The sequence below is a fragment of the Excalfactoria chinensis genome, chromosome 3, assembly GCF_039878825.1.
Source record: "Excalfactoria chinensis isolate bCotChi1 chromosome 3, bCotChi1.hap2, whole genome shotgun sequence".
Taxonomy (NCBI): Eukaryota; Metazoa; Chordata; class Aves; order Galliformes; family Phasianidae; genus Excalfactoria; species Excalfactoria chinensis.
Window position 1 is genome coordinate 52,553,094 of NC_092827.1, and position 23,096 is coordinate 52,576,189.

At 35.4% G+C, this 23,096-nt stretch overlaps 1 protein-coding gene across 3 annotated transcripts in view; it reads right to left on the reverse strand.

The window, feature by feature from the left end:
* Positions 1–23,096, reverse strand: part of AHI1 (Abelson helper integration site 1) — an 87,551-nt gene that overhangs the window by 10,011 nt on the left and 54,444 nt on the right. For 2 of the 3 annotated variants that reach the window (XM_072331692.1, XM_072331693.1), the window contains exons 20-23: positions 15,095–15,153; positions 9,983–10,048; positions 7,559–7,721; positions 6,262–6,362 (exon numbers count right to left, since the gene is read on the reverse strand). In XM_072331692.1, the coding sequence (XP_072187793.1) occupies positions 6,262–6,362; positions 7,559–7,721; positions 9,983–10,048; positions 15,095–15,153 (389 nt within the window). The remainder of the gene's footprint in view (positions 1–6,261; positions 6,363–7,558; positions 7,722–9,982; positions 10,049–15,094; positions 15,154–23,096) is intronic. The other variant, XR_011903060.1, reaches the window with a different exon arrangement.

Below are 23,096 nucleotides of genomic sequence, written 5' to 3' on the forward strand. Positions count from 1 at the left end.
GCAACACTACACCATGCTCCTAATTTTCCTTCCTCCTGTAACGTACCTCTCCAGAGATCTCCCCATTAAATGACAAACTGACAGGAGTCTTTGCTGGTGGAATTACACGGATTTTTATTGACCCTACTTCTCCTGAAGTAAGTATCTGAAATTCCCCTTGCAGAAATGCTAGAGCAGCAGGCAGAGGACTTTGCCTCACCTAGTCATTGAAAATGCAAAAGCCTGGGCCTGCTCACAGCTAGGAGAGACCAGCAGACTGAAGCACTACAGTTCAGAACAGGTGTTCTTAGTCTTCAAGTCTTGTCCTCTGGGAACTTATCTGTGGTTAATGTTTTGCATTTAAATTTGCATAAAAATGGTTCAATCCCATTCAGAAGGAGGCTATGAGGACACAAGGAGAAAACAATGGGGAAGAGAGAATTCAGCTTGCTCCTGAGAGCCATTTTAATAGGATAAAAGTCCATCAGTAGTATTTTTGGTTCTGTTTCAGCTTAGTTTGATTTTTCCTATCTAAGCAGTCAGCAATCCCTTACAGCAAATGACTTTGGATGTGATACTACGAGATATCTACTTTTCCCAATAAATAAGCTTGCTTACAAACCAAATAACAGTATTTTCAATAACTTAAATAATAGTGTAAATGGAGGCACAAATGCTTATGAGACAGAATTCATAGGAACCACGGGGGTGGTTTTGGACCTGAATAAGAAAGAGCTACCAGCTCTTTATTTTAGAAGTAGGAACATACATTCTAAATAGAGAGGAATTCAACTTGAACAGAACACAATCCCTTCTATAGGGAAAACAGAGTATCTAAAAATAAGAAACTATAGAACTAAAGAGGTCAGACAATGTTTAAGAGAAATAGTCTATTCCTAGTAGACAATAAATTTCCTTTAGATTTCTTCAGGAAAAATCAAAGTAATTATCATTCCAAGATCAGGCTGTGTGCATTTTGCACTGCTGTGGAAGAACACACAGCAACTTTGCAGAATGATTCTAGAAAAGTATGCTTTCAGCTCAAAAGGTGTCAATGACTCCAGAAGAAGAGATCTGTAATCATATGAGGCAAGAATGAAGCCCGGTTACAAGCTTCAGTATATTAATCCAATTTAATATCCCCTTTTTGTGGGTCTGCAACTTCTCTGAACTTCCAAAATAAACGCACCTCTGTGTGTTTGATGTGTGGAAAGTCTTCAGCCCTGTTCACTGTGAAAGTTTTATTATGTCAATTTTTTAAATGTGTCCCCCTTGGAAGTTCTCAGTTCTTCCTCATTCTTGCTTGCCCTAACTGATAATCAGTCACTGAAGTGTTTCCCAGTAACCAGAAGAAAGACACAAAGAAGAATATAGAAGCTTAACAAACTATAACATGATGATGTTTTGATTGAACTACTAGCAAAAGCTCAAGCTAGTATTTTTGGAAATACTGCTGAGTAAGCTTCCTATGCTTTTTAGTTTTTAAATATAATTAATAAATTTTGAATACACAAAAACATCCAACCACACTGACAGAGCTTAAGCCCAGAGGAAAAGCCTCAATAGGTTGGCAGGCTACTTCTACAGATGTGAGGCTAAGTCTAATAACCTGCTCCGGGGAAAAAAAAAAAAGAGTGAGAATGTGAATTATTTATGTGAACACAGTGATAATCTCAAACCTTGTTTAAATATACATGGAGTCAAATTTTGATTATCTCTAGTCAGATTATCCAAACCATATAATAACAGCGTAGTTCTAGGAAGTAAACCATCTATTTTCATGCATACAAACATTTTATACCTTGACTTCATTTTTCCAAGATACATATACTAGAAAAAAATATTTTCTTACAGTTTGTATGGATATATTAAACTACTGATTTGTTTATTTTCATCACTCCTCCCTATTATTAACATATAACCTTGAACTAAAATACTTTGCATTGAGAATCCTTTTGGATTCAGTTTAAAGAATACATGGTAGGGACACCAAGTAATAAAGGGCATACACAACGTTTTTACACAGCAGAACATTTCTAGTCAAAAAATGAATTATCCCAGACTTGCTAAAATTTTGAAAATCCCAAATTCTCATTTCTAACAGAAAATTATCTGAACTGCCTTTTGTTCTTTCACCTTAAGGAACCTGAAATCAGTAGACATACTGGAGCAGCCGGATGATAGGCCTGTTTCCATTTCTTGGGATTCTTCAACAGCATAGTGAGAACTTTACTCCACGAAATCTCTATTGGCAGTTTAAATGTATGTTGTAATTAAAGATGATTATGACTTAATTTTGTGGCTCAGGAGTTAAGTAACTCATAACGCAGGAAAACAAGGTTTGCATAAAATTATTATATTATGAATGCAAAGCTCATGGTAGAAATAATTTTGAAAGCTCTTTGAACTGCAAGAAAATGGTCTGTATTTGCAAAGATTAATGTTGGATTCTAAGTATTGCATACTCCTCTAATGTTAACTACTGCATTTTATTCACTCATCGTAAATTCTGATGATTAGCTAGATACTTATGTGCTTATAATACCTGCAGTTGGAAAACTAGTTTTAAAAAGACTATCTGGTATTTTCAGGGATTAGAACTACAGTATTATTTGCTTTTTAGATGTTCTTTGAATTTCTACATTCTAAACAGAAGTAATATTTAGGAATTCCTCAAAAAATGCATGAAGATAAGAGGCATGTCAGACCTGGCTATAAGTATCTAGGAAAGCATGCTTGTGGCCAAAAAAGAAGCATAACAAAAAACATTTGCTTATATTTTCTAGTCTGTGGTAACAACTTAAGAAACAACATTTTTTTTTTTTCCTTTTTTTTTTCTCTCAGAGAAAATAAGGCTATTTTTTTCTTTTTTACTATTACAAAACAACGATTTTTCATATTCTTCATGGAGAAGAAATTGGTGTTTCTTTTCAGCTGTACTAATGAAAAAATGAAAGGAATAGGAAGAAAAATTGCTGTGTCACTGCTGCAACACAGGAACTGCCATAACTGATCAGCCCCCTCAGTGGTCCTCTTAGCAGTTTTGTCTGAGAAGTATCTGGTATTGCTGAAAAACAAAGATCTGGAGAACCTCACTGTGACAAACAGCCCATTGACAGTTTGCTTCTTTTACGCAGCACTCAGCAGCTTTTGTTGAAACCATTACACTTCGAGTCATCTCATGCTTCCCACAGAGATTTGACTCATTTGCTCTAACTCCAACTCACTATCTTTTTGGTGAGTTGTACAATGCATACGCCAGTACGCTAAATACTTACGTAACTTGGAAAAAAAAACAGCTAGATTTGTGTTTCTCAGTCATTTAGATGTTTTTGGAATCTAAGTCATTATCTCAGCCTAAGCTTTGATATTAAAAAAAAAAAAAGAACAATCTTGAATGTTTAAGTTTTAATAGCATCTTGTAACAGCTGGTTCACCAGATTAACTAAATATAAACAACAATTTCCTTCTACAACACTATGTATGTTCCATTGTGGCTTAATTCTCCCAGATCTTGTTTAGCAAAAGGGAGGAGGGAAGGAGGGTGCATCCAGTGCACTTCTCTACACCATGTATTATTTACTCTCTTCCTCACTGCTCACTGTTTAATACTATTAAGTATATCCTCCTATACCCTTTTTTCTAGCATTTTTCCCTTTTCTGGCACTGTTCATTGCTACTCAAGATGAAAAGCAACATATCTGCCTGGTTATGGACTACAGTTGCAAACTCATGCATTATATCATTTGAATATCTGTATATCTTACATATGTTTTATTAGAAAATTCAAACTAATGATTAAATTTGAATTTTTTCAATTTAATTTGAAGTGCCAGAACAGAGTAAAGAAAATCTCAGTGAAAAATAACTAAAATTAAGTATTACTGGAAGTATTACTAGTAATACAAAAACTACTGTTAGAACAGTACATCAGCTAATGACATTCGACAAAATCTAAGACTGATCAAACATAATTTCTCATCAAGCTGAATAAATACTGGCTATATTGGTTAGTACTGATTAGTGTTGGTTACTAATCAATTAACACTGGTTAGTATGCTTAACAGTTGTTTTGAGTTAGTAAACAAACTAGATTTATATTAAACTGAAACAGAAAAAAATTAAGATACAGATTATCAAGTCTTTAATGACAGTGTGTAGGCTCAGCTCTTCTTCATTTTTTTTCTTATCAGTTATGCAAGATATAGAGTGAGTATAGCAACATATTCCCTCTGTTATACCTTTGCTTCTGGTAATGCAGATAACAGATAAGTGAAATCTTCATGCTTTCCTGTAATGTAGTTATTTTTCCTATATTTGTTCCACTCTGCATTTAGAGGAGATTTCATATCTGGAAGTAATGCACCCCTGCCCTTATGGGACAGTGGTTTGGCTATGAGTTTTTCAGCTACCGAGTGGTAACAGATACTTCAGATTAGTTATTATTACTTGGTGTAGTGATTAATTTCATTTTTAAGGTATAGTTAGAAACATAACACTCAGTAATTCAATTTACAGCAGCTGGCTTCAACAAGACGGTTGGCTTCAACAAGACTGCCAAGTGAGTAATCTGCACTAAATAATTCATTGAATGCTACCTCTCTATTCATGTACATAAAAACAAAAGTTGCACAGAAAAGGTTAATAAAAGTGGCTCTGAATGTTTAAACCTTCAACATTACAACATACATTACGTAGCAAAGATAAATCATCTGATAAAAGGAAAAAAAGTAACCGAGACATTCTGCATACGTTAAGTCCTGCAAATAAGATGAAATATTAAACTCCATTTTCAAGAAGTACATGGGAAAGTCAAGCCACCTTTGAGGCATCTGAACAGAAGTCCTTTTAAAATCAGTGGTATTGGTTTTGGTAGCAGTTGATTAAATGAGTTGCTGCATTAAGAATACTTAGGAGAACTACAAACATATTGGAATAAAACATAACTCTTACATTCTAACGTTTATTCATTTCTATCACTTCTTTGCTTACTAACTGTCCTCTGGTGTAAAAGGATCATAATCCCTGTTTTGCAGAAGGGGAACACAAACTACACAAAGTTTCTGATAACAGTCTTGAGACAAGAGAATCCTTTGGCAAGCTTTGCATATAGCAGTAACTGTAAAAATTAAAAAAAAAATAAAAAAAATCCTACTTTCCCCCCCATCCACTTTTACATACATTTCCTCTAACTTCTGGCTTCTGTTCTGACTGCATTCTGACTTTTAACTAAAACAACAAAAATAGGAATATTTCTGCATGCAAAAAAAGTGTATGATATGTAAACAAAATACTATATGCAACCACAATTCAAAAGCTGCTTACTATGAGGGCGATGTTAGATCTGGTCATGACAAAAGCCCGAACTGCTGATTAATACTCCTATTTAATTACTTAGAACATCCTTTAGGGATAAAAATAATTAACCAAAGAGAAAACCTCTGGAAGTACTAAGCAGTATCTTACATATTATCACAGAAAACAATTACACATGGAATTGAGAAAAAGGGGTGGAGTCAGAAAAAGCTTTATACTGTTCTGTTCAAGGTTTCTTGGTATTTATTTCCTTTGTTCATTCAAACTGTAGTGCGGCTGCAATGTACACTCTTGAATAACATACAGGATGGGAGCAGTCATTCACATCAGAGGAACATCAGCTACTTTTAAACAAAAGCATCCACTGACAAGTAAGTAGGTTTGCATGAAGGCTATCGCATGGTATGGTAGTGAGGCTTTATGATAACATTAGCCATCTTAACTAGAAAAGTACTAAATAGGTTTAAAAAAAACTCTTGAGAGAAAACATCACAACTTTTTCTTTTCCTTCTCTAAGCAACCTGATAGATATGGAAATCTCATAGCAAAAAGTTTGAAGAGTCTGTGAGCAGTGCATATTTACAGGAAGGACAAGCAAATGACAGAAAATATGTCAGGTTTTGACAAATCTGTGTTGTTCCTTCAACAGTTACTTCTGCTGGGTAGCTGTTAGACACTTCTGTCAGCCTTGGAGTCAAAGGTAGTTTAGGTGCTCATCATAATGACGCAAGAGTAAGGTAGAATATTTAACTACCAAATGACAAAACAGATCCACAGAAGAAATGAATGTTATGTTCGATATCTGCTGAAAAAAAACATCATATACAACTACCTGCTGTCCTGGAATGAAGCCTGATATCACAGTTTTTGTCAAAAGGAAGGAAAATTGATACAGTCCACCTGGCATACAAAGAACATACTGCATCACTACTGCAGAAAAAAAATCCATTCTTCTCATATTAATACCTTATGGGGTGTTGGAGAACTTTCCTCTGTTTCTTGAGGTCCTTTGGGTAGAAGAGGAGCACTGTCTGAAACTAATCCTGAAGGCTGTTCTTCATACTCTTCTGAAAACAGAAATCATAATTCACCATTGTGAGCACCATGAAACAATAAGAGAAGTATCTACTTTATATGAACAACTGTGACATTACTGTCTAGCCAATAATTGTATGTGAACTAAAACTGGTCAAAAGACTTTGAAGCTTAACTTTGTAAAGTAACTGGTCAAAATTTGCCCATTCACTTTTGTTTATATTTTTATGTTTAGATTTAAATTTATAGGTCCCTGGCTTATTTTGCAAGAAACAGAGGAGGGAGAAAATGCACAGGATGTGTGAGGGAAGGACAAAGGAGAAGGATGGCAGTTCAGCTAATTCTAAGTGGCATCTTCTAGTTAGCACAGTTGTATGTCCAAGTTTTTAAGGAACAACCATAGAGTTCACTTGGAAGACAGATGGAGGAACTATAAAATGGGGGAGAACATCTTGAGAAATGTTGGGTTAAAAGATTTCTAAATACCAGTATAACTGATAGCTTGATAGCTTAGGAAAGCAAATGTATTTCCTGTAGCATGTAATCACACGCTATATTCATAAATTGAATGCTAACAACTCACAGGACACTGAACACCTTTGTGTCAGTTGACTTGTTAGGATGATTCCTATATTATTTATTCAGTTACATTCAGTTCTAGTTGCATTAGTTTAATCCTAACCAATCTAATTACAAGAGCCTGGTAGCAAGTTCAGTGCTCAGATGTGAGATTTAACCATAATTGTTCTTTTAAAACTTCATAATGGAATTCATCTACTTGGAAACTGAGCATCCTCCATAAGTGTTGTGGGGCGAGGGAAATAAGAGTTTTACAAGATACAATTGGCTAGATCTAACAGATATTGCCTAAAAAGGCCTAAGATGCATGTGAAATGCTAAAATATCTTTTAAAATGTAGCCAAGGCATAAGCCAGGTGGTTATATGTAAGAAGGGATGAGGAATCAATCCAGTTTACTGATTATCAAGCCAGTACTATATAAGCAGGAATGTTTAACCAAGCACTAATGTATTCTAAAGTCAAGTATACCAACTTGCTACACGGTTAGCTAACTTTATATGATTTCTCCATCACAATAAATCATCGTTATGCCACCTGTGTGCTACATAAATTCAAATTTTCACAATAATATGCAGTACAGCATGGTAAAATCTTGTACCATCAGTTAAACCCACATCAGTATACCAGGAAGACAGCAGCAAACTTACTTTCACCAGCCACATAATTAGCTGGAAAATAGCCTTGCTGTCCATTTGCTAGGCTGCCAAACCACCAGTTATCATTATCTTTGTATAACACTTGGATAATGTCACTGCGATGGATGGTTAGCTCATCTGATCGATGCGCTGTGTAGTCATAAAGAGCCACTACCTAAAAGAGAGATAAGAGCACCACAGCTTTATCACAACCATGCCACAGAGAAAAAAGCACAACATTCACTTCCTCTTGCAGAAAAGCAGCTGAAACCAAAGCTGCACTTTGGTAAAAGCTGAGGCTGTCTCAAGTTTTGCTAATGGGATCAGGGGTGGTGGGAAAGCAGCAGGAGAGGCAAGATAAAGGACTGTGGGATTGTAGAAATGGTTAAGAACATTCAATTCACTAAGATTAGCTTCAAAACAGCAGCTGTTAGTTTTATAAGCAATTTACTTGTGAAGCAAAAGGAAAAAAAAAACACTTCATACATTCACTTTCTCAGAATTGTTACACCACCTTCAGATCGCGCTCTGAGTGCGCGTGAAGCATATGCGTTCAAATAAATACTTCAGCAGTGCTACAGTTTTACCAGAAGGAAAAGTTCAGTGGAAAAAATGTTATTGCAAAGTTTTACTTTGATCACCTCACATTTTTCTTGTTTCTTTGGAAATACGCATTTGCATAAACTATTTTATAAATATCTGCAGAAGAAATTGGTGTATAATTTACCTCGCATAACAAAGCCATTTGTAGCTGAAAAACAGATCATGGATACTTTTCAGAATGAAAGCACAAACGGTGGTCAGAACCACGCACACTACATAGAATACATTGCCAGAAGCTTGCTTTCTACCCTGAACGTGAAAATATAAAACATAATCTCTTATTTATTTCCCATGCTCTATGAACAAAAATCTGTTCTGACAAATTCAGAGCCAGAAATGACTGAAAAGAGGTGAACTGAAAGAAGAGGGGAATTGCTCACTTCTGTCATTGTAAGTGAAGATCATAAACATTACTTCTTTATACATAGGGCACTATTCCCCTATATAGAATCCTCACCTTCATGAATTCATAAATAAAAAGATAAGAAACAGGGATTGTTAGGGAGTGATAGAAGGGTATAGGGTATTAAAGACAGTAAAGTTATTATGCAAATAGAGATTTGCATAATTTTTTTAATGACCTATATATGCATTTAAATCTGAAGAGTGCTGAGCTGCAGTGTCTTTCATATTTGTTATTTCTATTTTCATTATGATCACCTATGAGTTATGTGTGTAAAAATATAACCAATGTCATTTATATTTTCATACTTGCACTTCACTGATGAATCACTTATGAGTGGGAAAATACGAAAATGCTTTTACCACTGAAAATTGTATGTGGTAATTTGTGAGCTGGTTGGCAACAAAGAAGTAATATCACCATAGCAGTCACTATACAAGAAATTTATCTAAATGTGCATTCATTAAGCATACACTTAAATATAAAGAGTTAAACAAGGACCATCTTCTGTCATAATTCTTCTCCTAACATTAGGAAAGATACGCAGCAATTACAGGCGATGCTGACTACAGAAAGATGAACGATAAAATAGAATAGAAACATATTAAAATACACTACAGAGATCCATACAGAATCAGTGCAGAACTGGAACCTTACATGATCATGCCCAGTAAGGGGTGCTCTAACAATGCCCACTTCGTCTCAGTGGTTAAGGTTTCCTTAGCGATAGTACTATGAAAATCATGAGGTCACTTAAGGTAAAAGGTATTTTACACTAACCATTTGGCAGAATGAAAGGCAGAGTAATGATTATTTCTTTTTGCAGTGCTTTTTGTAAGATAGTTTTAGTGCAGATGTTTTGTTGTTTGGGAAAAAGTTACAAAAATTAATTAACATGGAAACACTGTCAACAATCAGTTCAGACTAACCAAGTAAGTCCCACTTATTTCTGTCTCTCAGAAATAAAAAATTAAAATACCAATGTGTCCTGTAATACAACTGGTTTAGCAAGCCTGACAGTTTAAAAGAAATGTGGAAATTGCCATAACAGTCTCTAGAGATAAATAATCAGAAAATGAGCATGAGGGGAATACAGGAAATGTATCCCAGGACCGAAGAAGAATGTAAAAGACTCGTAATTATGCCCAAAGCAATGGAATTTTCCTGATGTGACATTCAGATATGTGTTAGATGTTGTCTGAGTTTGAATTCAAGCAAAGACAAATAAATCTACATCCATCAACATTCTACAAAATCATTCATCAGAAATGATGTAAAACCACCAATAAGAAGGTTATGAACATGGAGACAAGAAAAATCTAGGGTGGCAAAAACATCTTCAATCCATGCTAAAAAGCCACAACGCTTTCAAAAGCACAGATCCAGTGTGACAGGTATAGAGATACTGCAAAAAATTACATAATACTTACTGTCTCTTGCTCGAGCAGACAACTGCTTCCTCCTCTTTCGCCCAGTGCAGTCAGACGGTCATCACTCTAGAAGATGAAATATTATAACACAGTAATAAAGGTTATTGATAAACTGCAATTTTACACTTCTTCCCTATGTCATACCTACTCTAAAAAAAATAAATAATAAAAATCTGCAATAAACCTATTTTTTAAAAAAAAGAAAAAGCAGAAGTGATGTTGAGCAATCCAGAATAATACTGGCTATGCAGATACTTAGAGAACTTATAAAGCTTTTCAAATGTGTACGTTGCACAAAAGACAACGTGTGGGAGGACAGAGGATTGATGATTATACAGACTAAGCTTGTCTGCACTGCAAATATTACAGTAGATGTTTAAGAAACTGTTGCAGTGAACTTTACCTCTGAACTGGTATGCAGAAGATTTCACTTGCACATAAGGAAGAATTTCAGGCTGATTTTAATAACCAATACTTAAACATTCAGTTCAAATAGTTCCATCTTTGACACTTAACTCTTCAGGCGTCTGGTAAAGCCACAGGAATGCCATTTATATATAACGGCAATCATTAGGATGTGCCACTGCCTACAAAATTTGGTTTCTATTAAAAAAGATGGCCCTTCATTTGCAAGAAAATATAAAATAGAAATACAGCGAAGATTAGCAGAAAAGAAGAGAAAGATTTGAACAATGGAAGAGATGGAAGTTCTTTGCCTAATTTTTTCCAATGGCCTATTTTCACAAATGGGAAACCAGTTTCCCCTAGATTTTGCATGCATCAAAGGATACCAACTACAATGTGGAACAGAAATATTACATAGTAATTAAAATATTTTAGAAGAGAAGAATCAAATGAGAATATTTGAAGTAAACAACATTTCCAACCATAACAGATTGTGCCACATTGCAAACAACACTGAAATTTGAGAATATCTACCCAAATTACTTCTTTTATATTCTATTTCTTTATTCGGTTGATCCAAGGGACATCATTATTATAGTCTTTGGCAGAGTAATTGGCATTTTCTGTGACAGAGATTCTTGCCCTTACACATTGTTTTCTTAACTTTGCTAAGCTTATCGCATACGGGAAGTAAATTCTTCATGCTCCTGAAAACCAAGGTTCCATCTCATATCCAGGCATCACTGCCGTAGTTACATGCACACACAGTGCATACCAATGAATGCAATACACAAATGAACAGTCACATTCGGTTCTTAAAATGTACCAAAACATCTAAGCCTACCACCCAGAGCTCTGAATTATTCTGTACGTATACACAAAGCAGGACATGAAAAGAAAAAAAAAAGTAACTGCCTGATTTGATAAGCAAATTTTGAGCAAACAACAGTGTAAGCACAATTCAGAGTATGAGACATGACCAGTGGTCTACTGGTAGCTAGCATTGCCTTACAGGTTTCAGCTATTTCTCATTTTTCACTGTCAAGGTTAAGAGAACCGTGTAGGCAATGTGCTTAGCCTGTGGGATGGGAGTGCCTCCTGTTGCTCAAAAATGATTCATCAGAATTATTAGCAGTATTATTTAGGTATCTAGTTCAGGTACTCACGTTGCCCCATTGTTGTGTCTCAATCTGTCTCTCTCTTTAATAAAGTATTTACGTGCTCTCAAACACTCAACGTAAGAAGACCTCGAAGAGAGCAAGCTGTTTGGAAATAACAATCTGAAATCCATGAGTCATCCTGAGACTATGCTCAGTGTTCTCAGATACTGCGTTAAACTTCTAAGGCAACAACAATCCAGAGAGTTTCTTCTTAAAGAGGCCCAGGGAGCTGGGCTCAGCTGCCCCTAACCACATTGGCAGTCCCGGTGGCAGCTGCTGCTGCACCAGCCGGGAAATTGCTGTGGCTGCTTACCACAGGCCTGCCAACCCTGCGTGGTACCAGAGCTGGCTCTGCAGTGCCTCTGTACATCAAATATTGCCAACTATCCAGGTACTCTGCAAGAAAAACCTGCTGCAAACAACTGCCTTTTCAGTTTAAGAATGTTATTTTTTTTAGTGCTGTGAGATTAAGCTGCATTTTCAGGATTACAGTAAAGCAACAGGCATATTGAAGCATGTGACTACATTGTTCTCAGAATTAGTGTCTTCTTGTTTAATGCAAGATGGAAGCTAAATAATCATTTTCTTCCATCCAAACGGATGTGAGGCCTACAGATAAGTTCTTAGGAGCTACTCTTAAAGTGAGCAGACCATCTGTGATCTGGCACAAACAAAATTGCAAGGAGCACTCAGCATAAGGAACACCCTCAGACAAAGACAAATGAATGCAATTCCAGACCATGGAACACAATATTGGTTATCCACAACAGGCCCATGTGGATAACTTAGATATTTCTAAGAAAAACAGAAAACATTTTAAGAACTAATAATAAGAGAGAACTGCAGGTAAGAGTAACCTGATAAATGAATTGCTTTCTCAAGTACCACTGGTCACAGCACTAATTAAAATGTTTATGGCTTTTCCATAACTGGGTAGTTTCAGTGATTGTGGTAATGGAGGTTTTGCTTTTATTCAGAGAGATATAAGGTGGCCAGCAAGATCTGGGCATCAGATAGTGTTCATAGCTTTATGAGAAACAGCTCTGAGTGAGAGCAAGTGGTGTGTTATGACTGCCTTTTCTGTAAAATAAATAAATAAATAAATAAAACCAGCATTTTATTTCTGCCACATTTTAAATATATTTGAAGTACATTTCAAATAAAAAAGTATAATCAAAATTTAAAGAAAAAAAATCATGGAAAAATTTAAAGTCTACTGTTGGTTTCATATGCTTCTTCTTTATATGCAAACAAATTTTTTACTGTCAGAACCATCATAAAAATCAAGGTACACCTCTAATTAGTCATTAACTCCTATTAACTCAATTTGAAAAATAAACTTGTCTCAGATCAGTCTTAGGCATACACTGCAGGGTGAATATGATGACTGTAAATCCAGGGCCCAAGACACCCACTGCCCTGTTCCAGTTGGAAAGACTGACCCAGTGACACGAAGGAGGACATCTCTTTCTTGGACACTGTACAGTGCCTCTGCTTCTCTCCACCTCCTGCACCTGTTCTCTACGAGGATGTAAGAGAAGCTGGAGTGCTCATTGCGCAGACTCTCCAGCAAGGACACTGGGAATCAACATCAAAGCTTCCCTTGTCTGGTCAGCAGATCTGTACCTCAAAGCTTAACAGCCAAAGTTCTGAGAGTGGCTTAAAAATCTGATAACATTTAAAGCATTTTTTAAATGTACAAAGTCAATCAGAACGTTTACACTTTTACTGCACTGTTTTCCTTTTTCCTCATAAAGTTGAGGGCTAGAAATTGACTTAATCCTTTCCTTCCTTAAGAATGTCATGCAAACTCTTTATTCCTGTAACTGAAGTTTTAAATGAAATTCTAAATAAGCTGAGACTTAATGTAAAATAATTGAATGTTGTTAGCGGTCACATTTCTGTTCATGTTCGCTGGTCCAATTAATTGTCAACACACACTCAGCTAAGGACATTTAACTGCACAAATTTAGTCTACAGGAAACTGAATGACAAGGATGGTATTAATAGCTAAATTAAAATGATTCTAAAAGCATTAACCACTAAGAATTATGTACTCTCCTTTGGTCTTAATGAATCCGTCTGCTGTCATAAAACTACAGTAAAGTTACTTCCTTAGGCTCCAGATGACTACATGCCTTATTTGATTACAGCTCTTCAATATTTAATGAGCATGGGAATCTATAATCTGCCCAGAGGAAAAAGGAAAAAAAAAAGAGAAAGAAACAAACAACCTGTGCCAGGCTGCACTTTATTGAAACCTGCGATGTACAAACAGAAAACAGAAATGCAAACACAGCTGCTGCAGTAAAGCCCACAGGGATAGGAAAAAAAAAAAAAAAAAAGGAGAAAATAAAAAGAAAAGAAAAAAGGATGAATTCAGATGTACGGAGAACACTCGAGCTGCTCAAGTTATTCAAAAGCTGTTTTGTCATTTGTTAATATTTTACTTGCTCGATTAAAACCACTTGCTTTAATTGTGCTTACCACACATACATATTTCTGCAGATTATTATTTATACACCAGAAAATGTAACAAAAATATTCAAACCCTTAATCTAACCCTCAGGAAAAAAATACTTAAACTTAGCAGCTACTTATTATTTAGTTAGTTTATTATTTTTACTTATTATTTAGTTGGTCTTCTAATTGTTTATAAAGCTCTCTGTGACAGAGAACACTAAAATACTCACCAACAAATGAACGTGTATTTATTCATAACAACTATATGACGGTTAGAAAGTTGAAAATATGTAAACAATAACCATTTAGTCAACAAAGAAACAGTGATGTAAAACTGCAGACTCAAAATTTCTTGGTGAATCCAGTGTGTCTTATGAGCCTTCCATAACTTTATTAACATGGCATATTAAATCATGGCATTCCATACATGAGGGCAGGGAGCATTAACATCTTGAGTACAACAGGCCCTAGTCTTCTAGAGCCTCATGTAGTTTTAGCCCAGAACACAGCTCACCCTTCCCTCACTAGCTCCTCTATGCTTAACCTAACTTAATGAAGTATATAGTTAGGAGTAACGGCATTACAGATTCTGTCGTTTTTTATCACAGTGACTAGGAAACGAGAAATATAAAAAAGGGAAAAAAATCCTATAAATTTTTAAGAAGTCTTAGACAGAAGCCATTAAATTAATAGGGGATAATTGTGATGCCATTTGTTAGAATAGGTGAAATACTAGCAAAGAGTAAAAACACAGGATTTAATTTCAAGTTCTTGCTCCATTTTTCTCTAATTACCGATGCCTACAGTCTTAGTAAAACAGGATTGTGATTTTGACTTATTTGTTTTTAAACAGCAATAAATAAATGATTAAAAAAAATTAATTTACAGATATCTGATCTTTCAATCGGCTACCTGCAAAAAAAAAAACTTTTTTCACCCATAGAGACGATTTGCTTGAAGATACTTTTTGTGAATAAGGGCAGGATGAAAAGAAAACCTCTCTACAGTAAGAACTTGTGAATAATGACATTTTATAGTTAGACATCAAATTAAAAAAAAAAAATGCAAAGATAGAATTCCTTACCATCTGTATTCTGCCCAATAGTGTTCGGCTAAGAGGATTTCCTACTGGGCTGAAACACCCTGCGAAAAGAAAAGGCTGTGAATTTTTTGCTTGTTATCCTCTTCCCCAGAATAAATCATTTTATTTTAATATCATTATGTTAGCAGGATATGTTTGACAAAATTCTAATGAAAAGCAGCAGCATCTTTTCAATGACAACTACGCATCCTTCAGTCAGGAACAGTTGGTGGGTGTATTCAACTAACAGACCTGACACAAGGTTAACTAATCCAATATTTCCATTCAAATGATTTGGAGAAATAGCTCAAGCTATGTCCACATGCCACCTCGTGCTCAGAGCTGATGCTATTATCTAGCCTGTATTGCTTCTCTCTTCACTGAATTTCCAAGGAATGCACACAAAGTTTTCCAACAGATCACAAGAACTCTCAAAGGAATTACTTCCTTATTTTATCTGAAAGAATAAGTGCCTATTCAGTAGTTGTCTTTGATCATCTGAGTTCCTATCACAACACATCTTGCTGTTTACTTTATTCACTCTCTATACAGTGCATTTGAACGAGCACTTGTAAATTCTTTTCTTTTCAAACCATTATGTTAAGCCAAGAGAAATCCTTTCATCATTTATGGATTTTTCTTTTCCGTTATTGGTCTCCTCAGCCGCATACTTAAGAAAACATCTTAAAAAGACAGAAAAATATGAAAATTGTTGAACACGACAATGAAAAATGCTACCGCTTTGCTGGAGAATAGTTTCTCTTTTCTTAAGAATAGAGAGGCCAGACAACACAGAGTTAAGCTCACTACATTTTCTCTATGAGACACAAGATTTGGAATAAGATTTGTTTTCAAATGGGAATAAATTATGAAAATTCATTTTCATTTAGCACCCCAAATCCTATTCTTGACAAGCCCAGTATCTGAAGAATAGAGGATTTTTTCAGATTCAGATTCCCATGCACTGGCAGAGGTCCATGGGGAACCTTGCACAACTTCTCTTACTGTATCCTTTCTGAAGCCTAGTGGTTTAGACTTTCACAGGAGATTTGCTCATAAATGTTTAATCATTAAGATATTAAGATATTTCTAAATATAATAAAAGCTTCAAGTTCAAACAATTGGAATTAAACCATGCTCCTGCAGATCTTGTGCATGTCAATATTTTTTTACTTACGGGAAAACCTAAGTACAATAATTAACTTTTCAATTCTGCATATGGATGAAAAAGCTGTGATCTTAATCATTTCAAAAAAATGTCCATAAATTCTGAAATTATTTATTCTGAAAGGTTTGCCTTATTGATTGATTGATTTATTTTTACTTTAGTATTTGCATTACTTTCTGGAAGAGGAATAGAGATGAGAATAGAAAAGGCTTCCTGAATTCAGCACATACTCAAAGATGACAGACCTCAAGCCTTCTTTCCTTCAAGTAAGTTACTTCTCAAAACATTGATTCAGCACTAACACCAAAGGTCAGTGCTTCTACTAATGCTGCAGTCTACGAAATTGCTATTCACAAAGTCCAACAGTTACAAGATATGCTGCTACAGAGAAAACACTGCAAGTTGGTGGATAAAGCACTGCATACAGATGTCATATCAACTACTGGATTAAAAGCAATCAGAACTCGAGACTAATAAAATGTCTGCAAGATAAGAAAAAAAGTCTTTTTTTTTTTCCTCTACGCAATTGTTTTATCTATGCTAAGAGTTGAAAAAACACTATGATCAAATCATTAGTTTATTTGATTTTTAAAAATTTATTATTATTATTATTATTTAATATATAATCAGTAGCACCAATTACTTCCTTCACAGATGCATTCCGGTTCTTCAGGAGTATGTGAGTCCTCCTGCGGCTCTTTATATGCAGCTACTTATCAGGTGAAGACTTAATTGGAGAATATTAGTTCAACCATAAAGCCTGAATAAAGGCAGTGCTGACCTGCTCTGCTGCAAGCACTGGAAGAGACAGATTTGAAGCTTAAAAGACGTCAGGAGTGCTGTGCTGAGTTCTAGCTGCTAGTACCAGTTTTGACTTAGCATTCCCTGTGAGCAGAGCCTTCTTCCAAGACAAGCAGGAAATTCCTGTCAATTCATTTGAGGTGCAAACACTGACCAGAGTTGAGTCTGAAGTGTTCTATGTTTCACAGAGCCAATGCTGTTTTTGTTTGTACTGATCATGATCTGGTTACTCCAGACTATTCTTAAGTATCATCCTTCAGCTGTTTCCAGTTACCAAGCATTCCTTTATTTGCCCTCATGCAGGTGACAATGGCATTTAAAAACAACAGTAGAAACCTCCCTAGTCCATGAAACAAGGTCCATTCAGCAAGCAAAGGAATATCCATCCCTTCTTTCTCAAAAGATGCAGTAGATTTTTGAAGCAATTTTTCACAGCTATTGGCTTGACATGGTTCCATGCTTGATGAAGTGTTTAAACGACACTGAGCAGGTGTGACTAACAGCCTCAGCAGTGGTTGCTTCAGTTCTCTCTTATCCTAGATGTACAAACTTTGAACTACTGCAGTAAGAGAGTGAAACTGAGGCCAGGATTTCAGACAACCATTTGCATTTCATCTGAAAATGATGCTGATAGAACACTATGACCTGCAGAGGCTTTCACCTACAGCAAGTCAGATAAAGGTCATGCCTGGGGAAACCATCCACCCAGGTTATTCTGGGCTGCCTTATCTTACAGATGCTTCAGAACCTCTAATGGAGAAACACTTCCATCCATTCAGAGGATTTATTTGAACTGTCCAACAAACACCCCTCTAAACAGTCGCTGCTGTCCTCACCTTCAAAACCCTGTACATCTCAAGAAGTTAATCTTCCCCATGAAAAAAATAACTGAATTACTGTATTTCCTATTACCCTGCACTGATTCTCCAGTGGTCTCTTTCACATGAAATTTTACATGAGAAGAACATTTTTCTAGGCTAACCAATCACTGATGTCTAAACGGAATGTTAAATGCCTTAAAACAATTGGTGCCATTGCTTTTTATCATATGAACAGAATTTCCACACTGTCACAGTTTAACTGCTTTTATTGTTTTTTAAATCCAAGTATGCAATGATGTTGTGTAAATGCGGACAGAATTGATATCTTTTGAGAAACACAGCCTGCTTCCATGAAGAGTCTGAAACTTTATTAGCTTCCTGTACTATCTGAACAATGAAATGAAAGTGCATCTTTTGTCACTTGGTCATTTCTGGCTGTGTAATTTCTGCCAGTATAATTGAGGCTAAAGAGAAAAGACATAAACCAGGTAGTTGTCCTCATTTCCAAAATGTACGTCTGTGCTACTAGATTCGCAGATTCGTTACATGCTTTCACTGAAAAACATTAATCCCTGCTCTAGAAGAGCACAGCGTGAACTGATAAAATTCCAAATAGTTGGGCTGAAATACACAGTTCAGCAGCACACAGATTAGATTTATACAAAAATTTATATGAGGAAGTAACCTCTATGTCACAGCAACTGCAATAGCAACAGTGCCACAAAGAAGCACTAGCAATTAATTGAGAACACTTCCTGTTAAACAGCATCATCATTATGCATTTTAAATTAAGAAGAGAGTCAGGAAAGGGGGAAAAATTATCAGTAGTCATATGATCACACTACTAACGTATTGAAGCATCTACAGCCACCTAATATCAAATATTTATATGAAAAATGTTCTGTTTTCATAGAGACTGAGAGAATTCATGCCTTTTATTCGCTTTCTGAAAGAACTCCTTTTCTCACTTCATGAAATTCACTTGATAAACTCTGTTAGTTAATAAAGGTATTTTTGCATGATAAAACTCCTGTAACTCCTATCTCATGGAAACTACAGTTAGGGAAATCAACTGAAGGTGAAGCATGGAATGTCCACTGAACAATATCACTGTGCAAATAACTAAAGATAATATTCAGACTTGTTCCTGTGATGAACCCTCTAAAGCATATGGAGAAAAAATAAATTACTCTGAAGTTTACATTAATTAATAATTTATTCTAAATGAAAAAAAAACAAAAAACAAAAAACAAAACAAAAAACAAACAAAAAAAAACCACACACAAAAAAACTCCACAAAATCTCTAAAAGACAGAAGAACATGAAAATAACATGAAAATGAACTATGCTTCTAGGAAACAGTATTTCTTATTGCAGACATTAACCTTGTAATTTATACTGTGGCCTCTTACAATACAATATAGTTAAAATATACCCAAATAAACAATCCATATAAGTTGAAAATACATGTATCAGCTCAGACCATTTTCCTATTCACCTTTTGTGGCTTTAGAACTATTTTCAGTAAATAGGATTAATTTTTCAGCAGAGTCACCTATTCAAAACTGTGAATTTTCTGTCAAGAACGTATTCTAGTATGCATTGTAATCTCCAATTCAGGTTTCATAGCATAGCTTTTTTGTTTGTTTTAAAAGTTTTAGAGCAGTGTAATTCCTTTCTGGGATTTTTCAAGTGAGGTGTCATGTAACAGAAAGAGGATCATTTTGTAATGGCATAAATATATATTTATTTTCCCTACAGGGCTTTATTCTCACAACAATTAAGCTTTAACAGATCAAACAGAATTCATTAAATAAAATAATTGTTTATATATTGGATAAGAAACTGTTTCTCTTTACTTATGCACAAGATCACAAACACTTTCAAAACCCGGAGCAACCATTTTCAGATGCAGTTTACACAGTATTAAAGGAATGGGTGTACGTTTTTGTTTTACCACCAAAACAGACATTTTATGAACATCTAATATTGCAGGTGAGAACCCAATTCAAATTCACACCACTTAGGCTAAATGTTTCTAAGTTTAATCTGTATCGTAGCTTTTAAAACTACTACAGAACACAATCCACTGAAACTGTAGAACAATAAAACTGATTTCAGAAGTGGCTCCTTGTCTTATTCTGAACAAAATTGAGTAGCCTTTCTAAAACACTGTTTTCCTTGTACTAGTATGAGGCCAAAGGAAATGGCTAATTTTCTTCAGTCTGTATCACATACATCACGTAAAACAAACAGTTCTCACATGCCATGTTTACTTGTACATATTGAAGTGTTAGGATGGCATAACTACTGAATGCAAAAAACTTCTGCAAACACTCACATGGTTCTTGCAGTGTTTTCAGCAAGCTTGCAGAACTCTACCTAATAACAGGTAAGCCTGCACTGTTACCAGCCCCTCTTTGTCTTTTCCCTACTTATTTCTTCTTATAGAGTAATTGTACCACCTCCTCAATTTAGCACTCACTTTCTAAATGAGATTCCAATTTGTTGCCTGGATATACTCACTTAAAAACAATGCACAAAATCAAAAGGACAAATAAAATATCTCTTATCATTCCCTTACTTTCTACAAACCTCATTTACTTTATCCTTCATCCTGTGAGAACCTTTCTTCACATTATACTCTTCAAAAGAAGAGAAAGAAACTTCAGCTTTACTGCTGCCTAATGTTGCTGCTCCAGTTAAGGCAGGAGCCTGACTCAGGTGGCAGTGACAAAACAAACAAATAAACAAAAAAAGCCAGAAGAGCTGTGCTGTTAGATGGAGAGAAGAATATTCAGTTGTTTTCTTTCCCCATTCCCATTACAACTACAAAAACCCACAAACTAACAAAAGGAAAGTAGCATGGGAACATAGATCAGTAAATCAGACTGTGGCTGCCATGTAAAATACGACACTAATCTGAAACAGGAGGATATAAGCTTTCCATTTAAAAGTATGTAATTTTATCTTTTTATCAATGATTTACTAAATGCTGCTCTTAAAAACAGTTATCTTGAAAACTAACTCGGAAGAGTTACACAATTCAGTACCATGCAGTTCTACACATACTGCCACTGTTACTTTCACACCAGCAAGTGATTTTCCAGCAGATGCCCCAGCTCCAGGCATTAGGAGAAGATTGGCTTCTTAAACCATGAGTCAGTCATGTTTCTCCACAACCATGCAAGACAACTGATCTAATATGCTTAAACACAGCAACTTTCCTATTGAAGGACTGATACAGTTACCTATGGTTACTACATCTGGTTGTCTGATTCCCCAGCCCGACTGACCAACTATGCCCTTGCAAGCAGAACTAAGTCAGTGTTAGATCAGTGGGATGGAGCAAGACTTGAATTCACACCTGTAGATCCTCAAAGAGATATCTTCACTGCAACACCAGTTAATTCCAACCTTCATATAAGAGATCTCAGAATCAGACAGCACCAACATGAAAAACACTATGCTTCTGGCAGTGCCATTTCCCACAAAGATAATTAAACCTACCATCAGCCAAAGGAATGCACAGAGATAACTCATGCAAGGTTAGCCACCATTTTCACTTCTGGTTCAAGGTGTACAAGGGCACAAACATGTAAGCATTCTGCATCTTGGAATAATCCTTCAAAAGGAACTATGGAGATGGACTGTCAATGGCTTTGAGGAGAATACTGTTTCCATATACACACATTCATCCCGTACTTAGACATAATGAGCAGGCAGAATTTGGCCCCTATTTACAAAAGGTATAATGAAGTAAAAGCTATTGCATCACAAAAACAATAAAAAAAATCTAACTTTTTAATTAGAGATTAAAATCAAATACATTTAGGAGCCTACACACCCACCTAATTATTTCTGAGTAATCTTATCAAATCATCATCTTACATTTTTCTTGCAAATGTTAAGTTTCTACAGTACCATATATAAACAACGCAAGTAGTAGCACGTGTCCCAAGCATTCTTTTGAAGTAAAGAATATATTGAATTCATGCTAATCAGGAACGTGATAATTTATAACAACCTCTAACGTTACATCATAATGGCATTAGATAGAATTGAAAAATAAACAGGGGCTATAGTAACCTGTTGTTTCTTTCTATAACAGAGAGAATGGAAAATGGCTCTACAACAAACATTAATAAGCCTGTATAGATAAAATCAGCATTCTGAAATCAGATTGGCAATATTATGTACAAGTTCTAGATAGCAGATAAAAAAGATGCAAGGAAAACAAAGACTGTGACACATAGTTTGGATTAACAAGGGTTATTTTTCTAACAGATATCCTCAGAAAGTAATTTTATTTTTTATTTATTTTTTGCTAAGCTTGTCAGAACTGTTTAAAAGCAAAAAAGCTAAATTAAATTTGAAAAGGAAACTTGCTTTGTTTTGTATTAAACAAAGCTTATGATGTTACCTTTCGGTAACTGTGAGTACACAACAATGAAGAAGTAACCCTCACCTTGATGTTTGGTAGTATTCTTGTTTCTGTTGTGCTGTTTTACTTTACCCTGCTTGAATTAGAGGAAATAAGAGCTCTTAATGAGAATTTATTGTTTCCCTAAAATATGTTATGACAGTCATGATTTGACACAGAATTCAACTGGATCTGCAGCTCTAAAATTTGAGTACCGGCTGACCTCAGGAGGTCTTTTCATGTCTTTAGGAAACATACTTGTCCAGAGATAAAAGACAAAGAATGAAAATTAAGCAAGAAAGGAAAACACAGTAATTTACTTCGCATGGTTCCTCTAACAACCGAAATTCAGCAATGGCCAGTTAATTACATCACCCTTCCTCTCTCTCTCTCTCTCTCTTTTTTTTTTTTTTTGACTAATATCACAAGCAGTTAAAATTGCTACTGACTGGCGCCTCATATCACATCTCCAGCAACCCAAAACGCACACAAAAGCAGCATCAAAGTTTTCATATTCTTTGATAAGAGAAATGGCACATTTTGAGGTCTGGATACTCAAGGATGGGGAATTCTTCTCCATATGTTATTATGAAAGTAACCCACTGCTATACATTACACATTATTAAAGATATCTGGGTTTCTTTAAAACCTACTACACTGCTAACTGCTACAAAAAAAGTTTATTGACTTGAAGAGATCAAACAACCAAGGAAAACACAGAAAACCATCTAATAGCATTGTATAACTTTGGGATCGTGAAAGCATACACCTTAACAGACTTGTTCACATAAG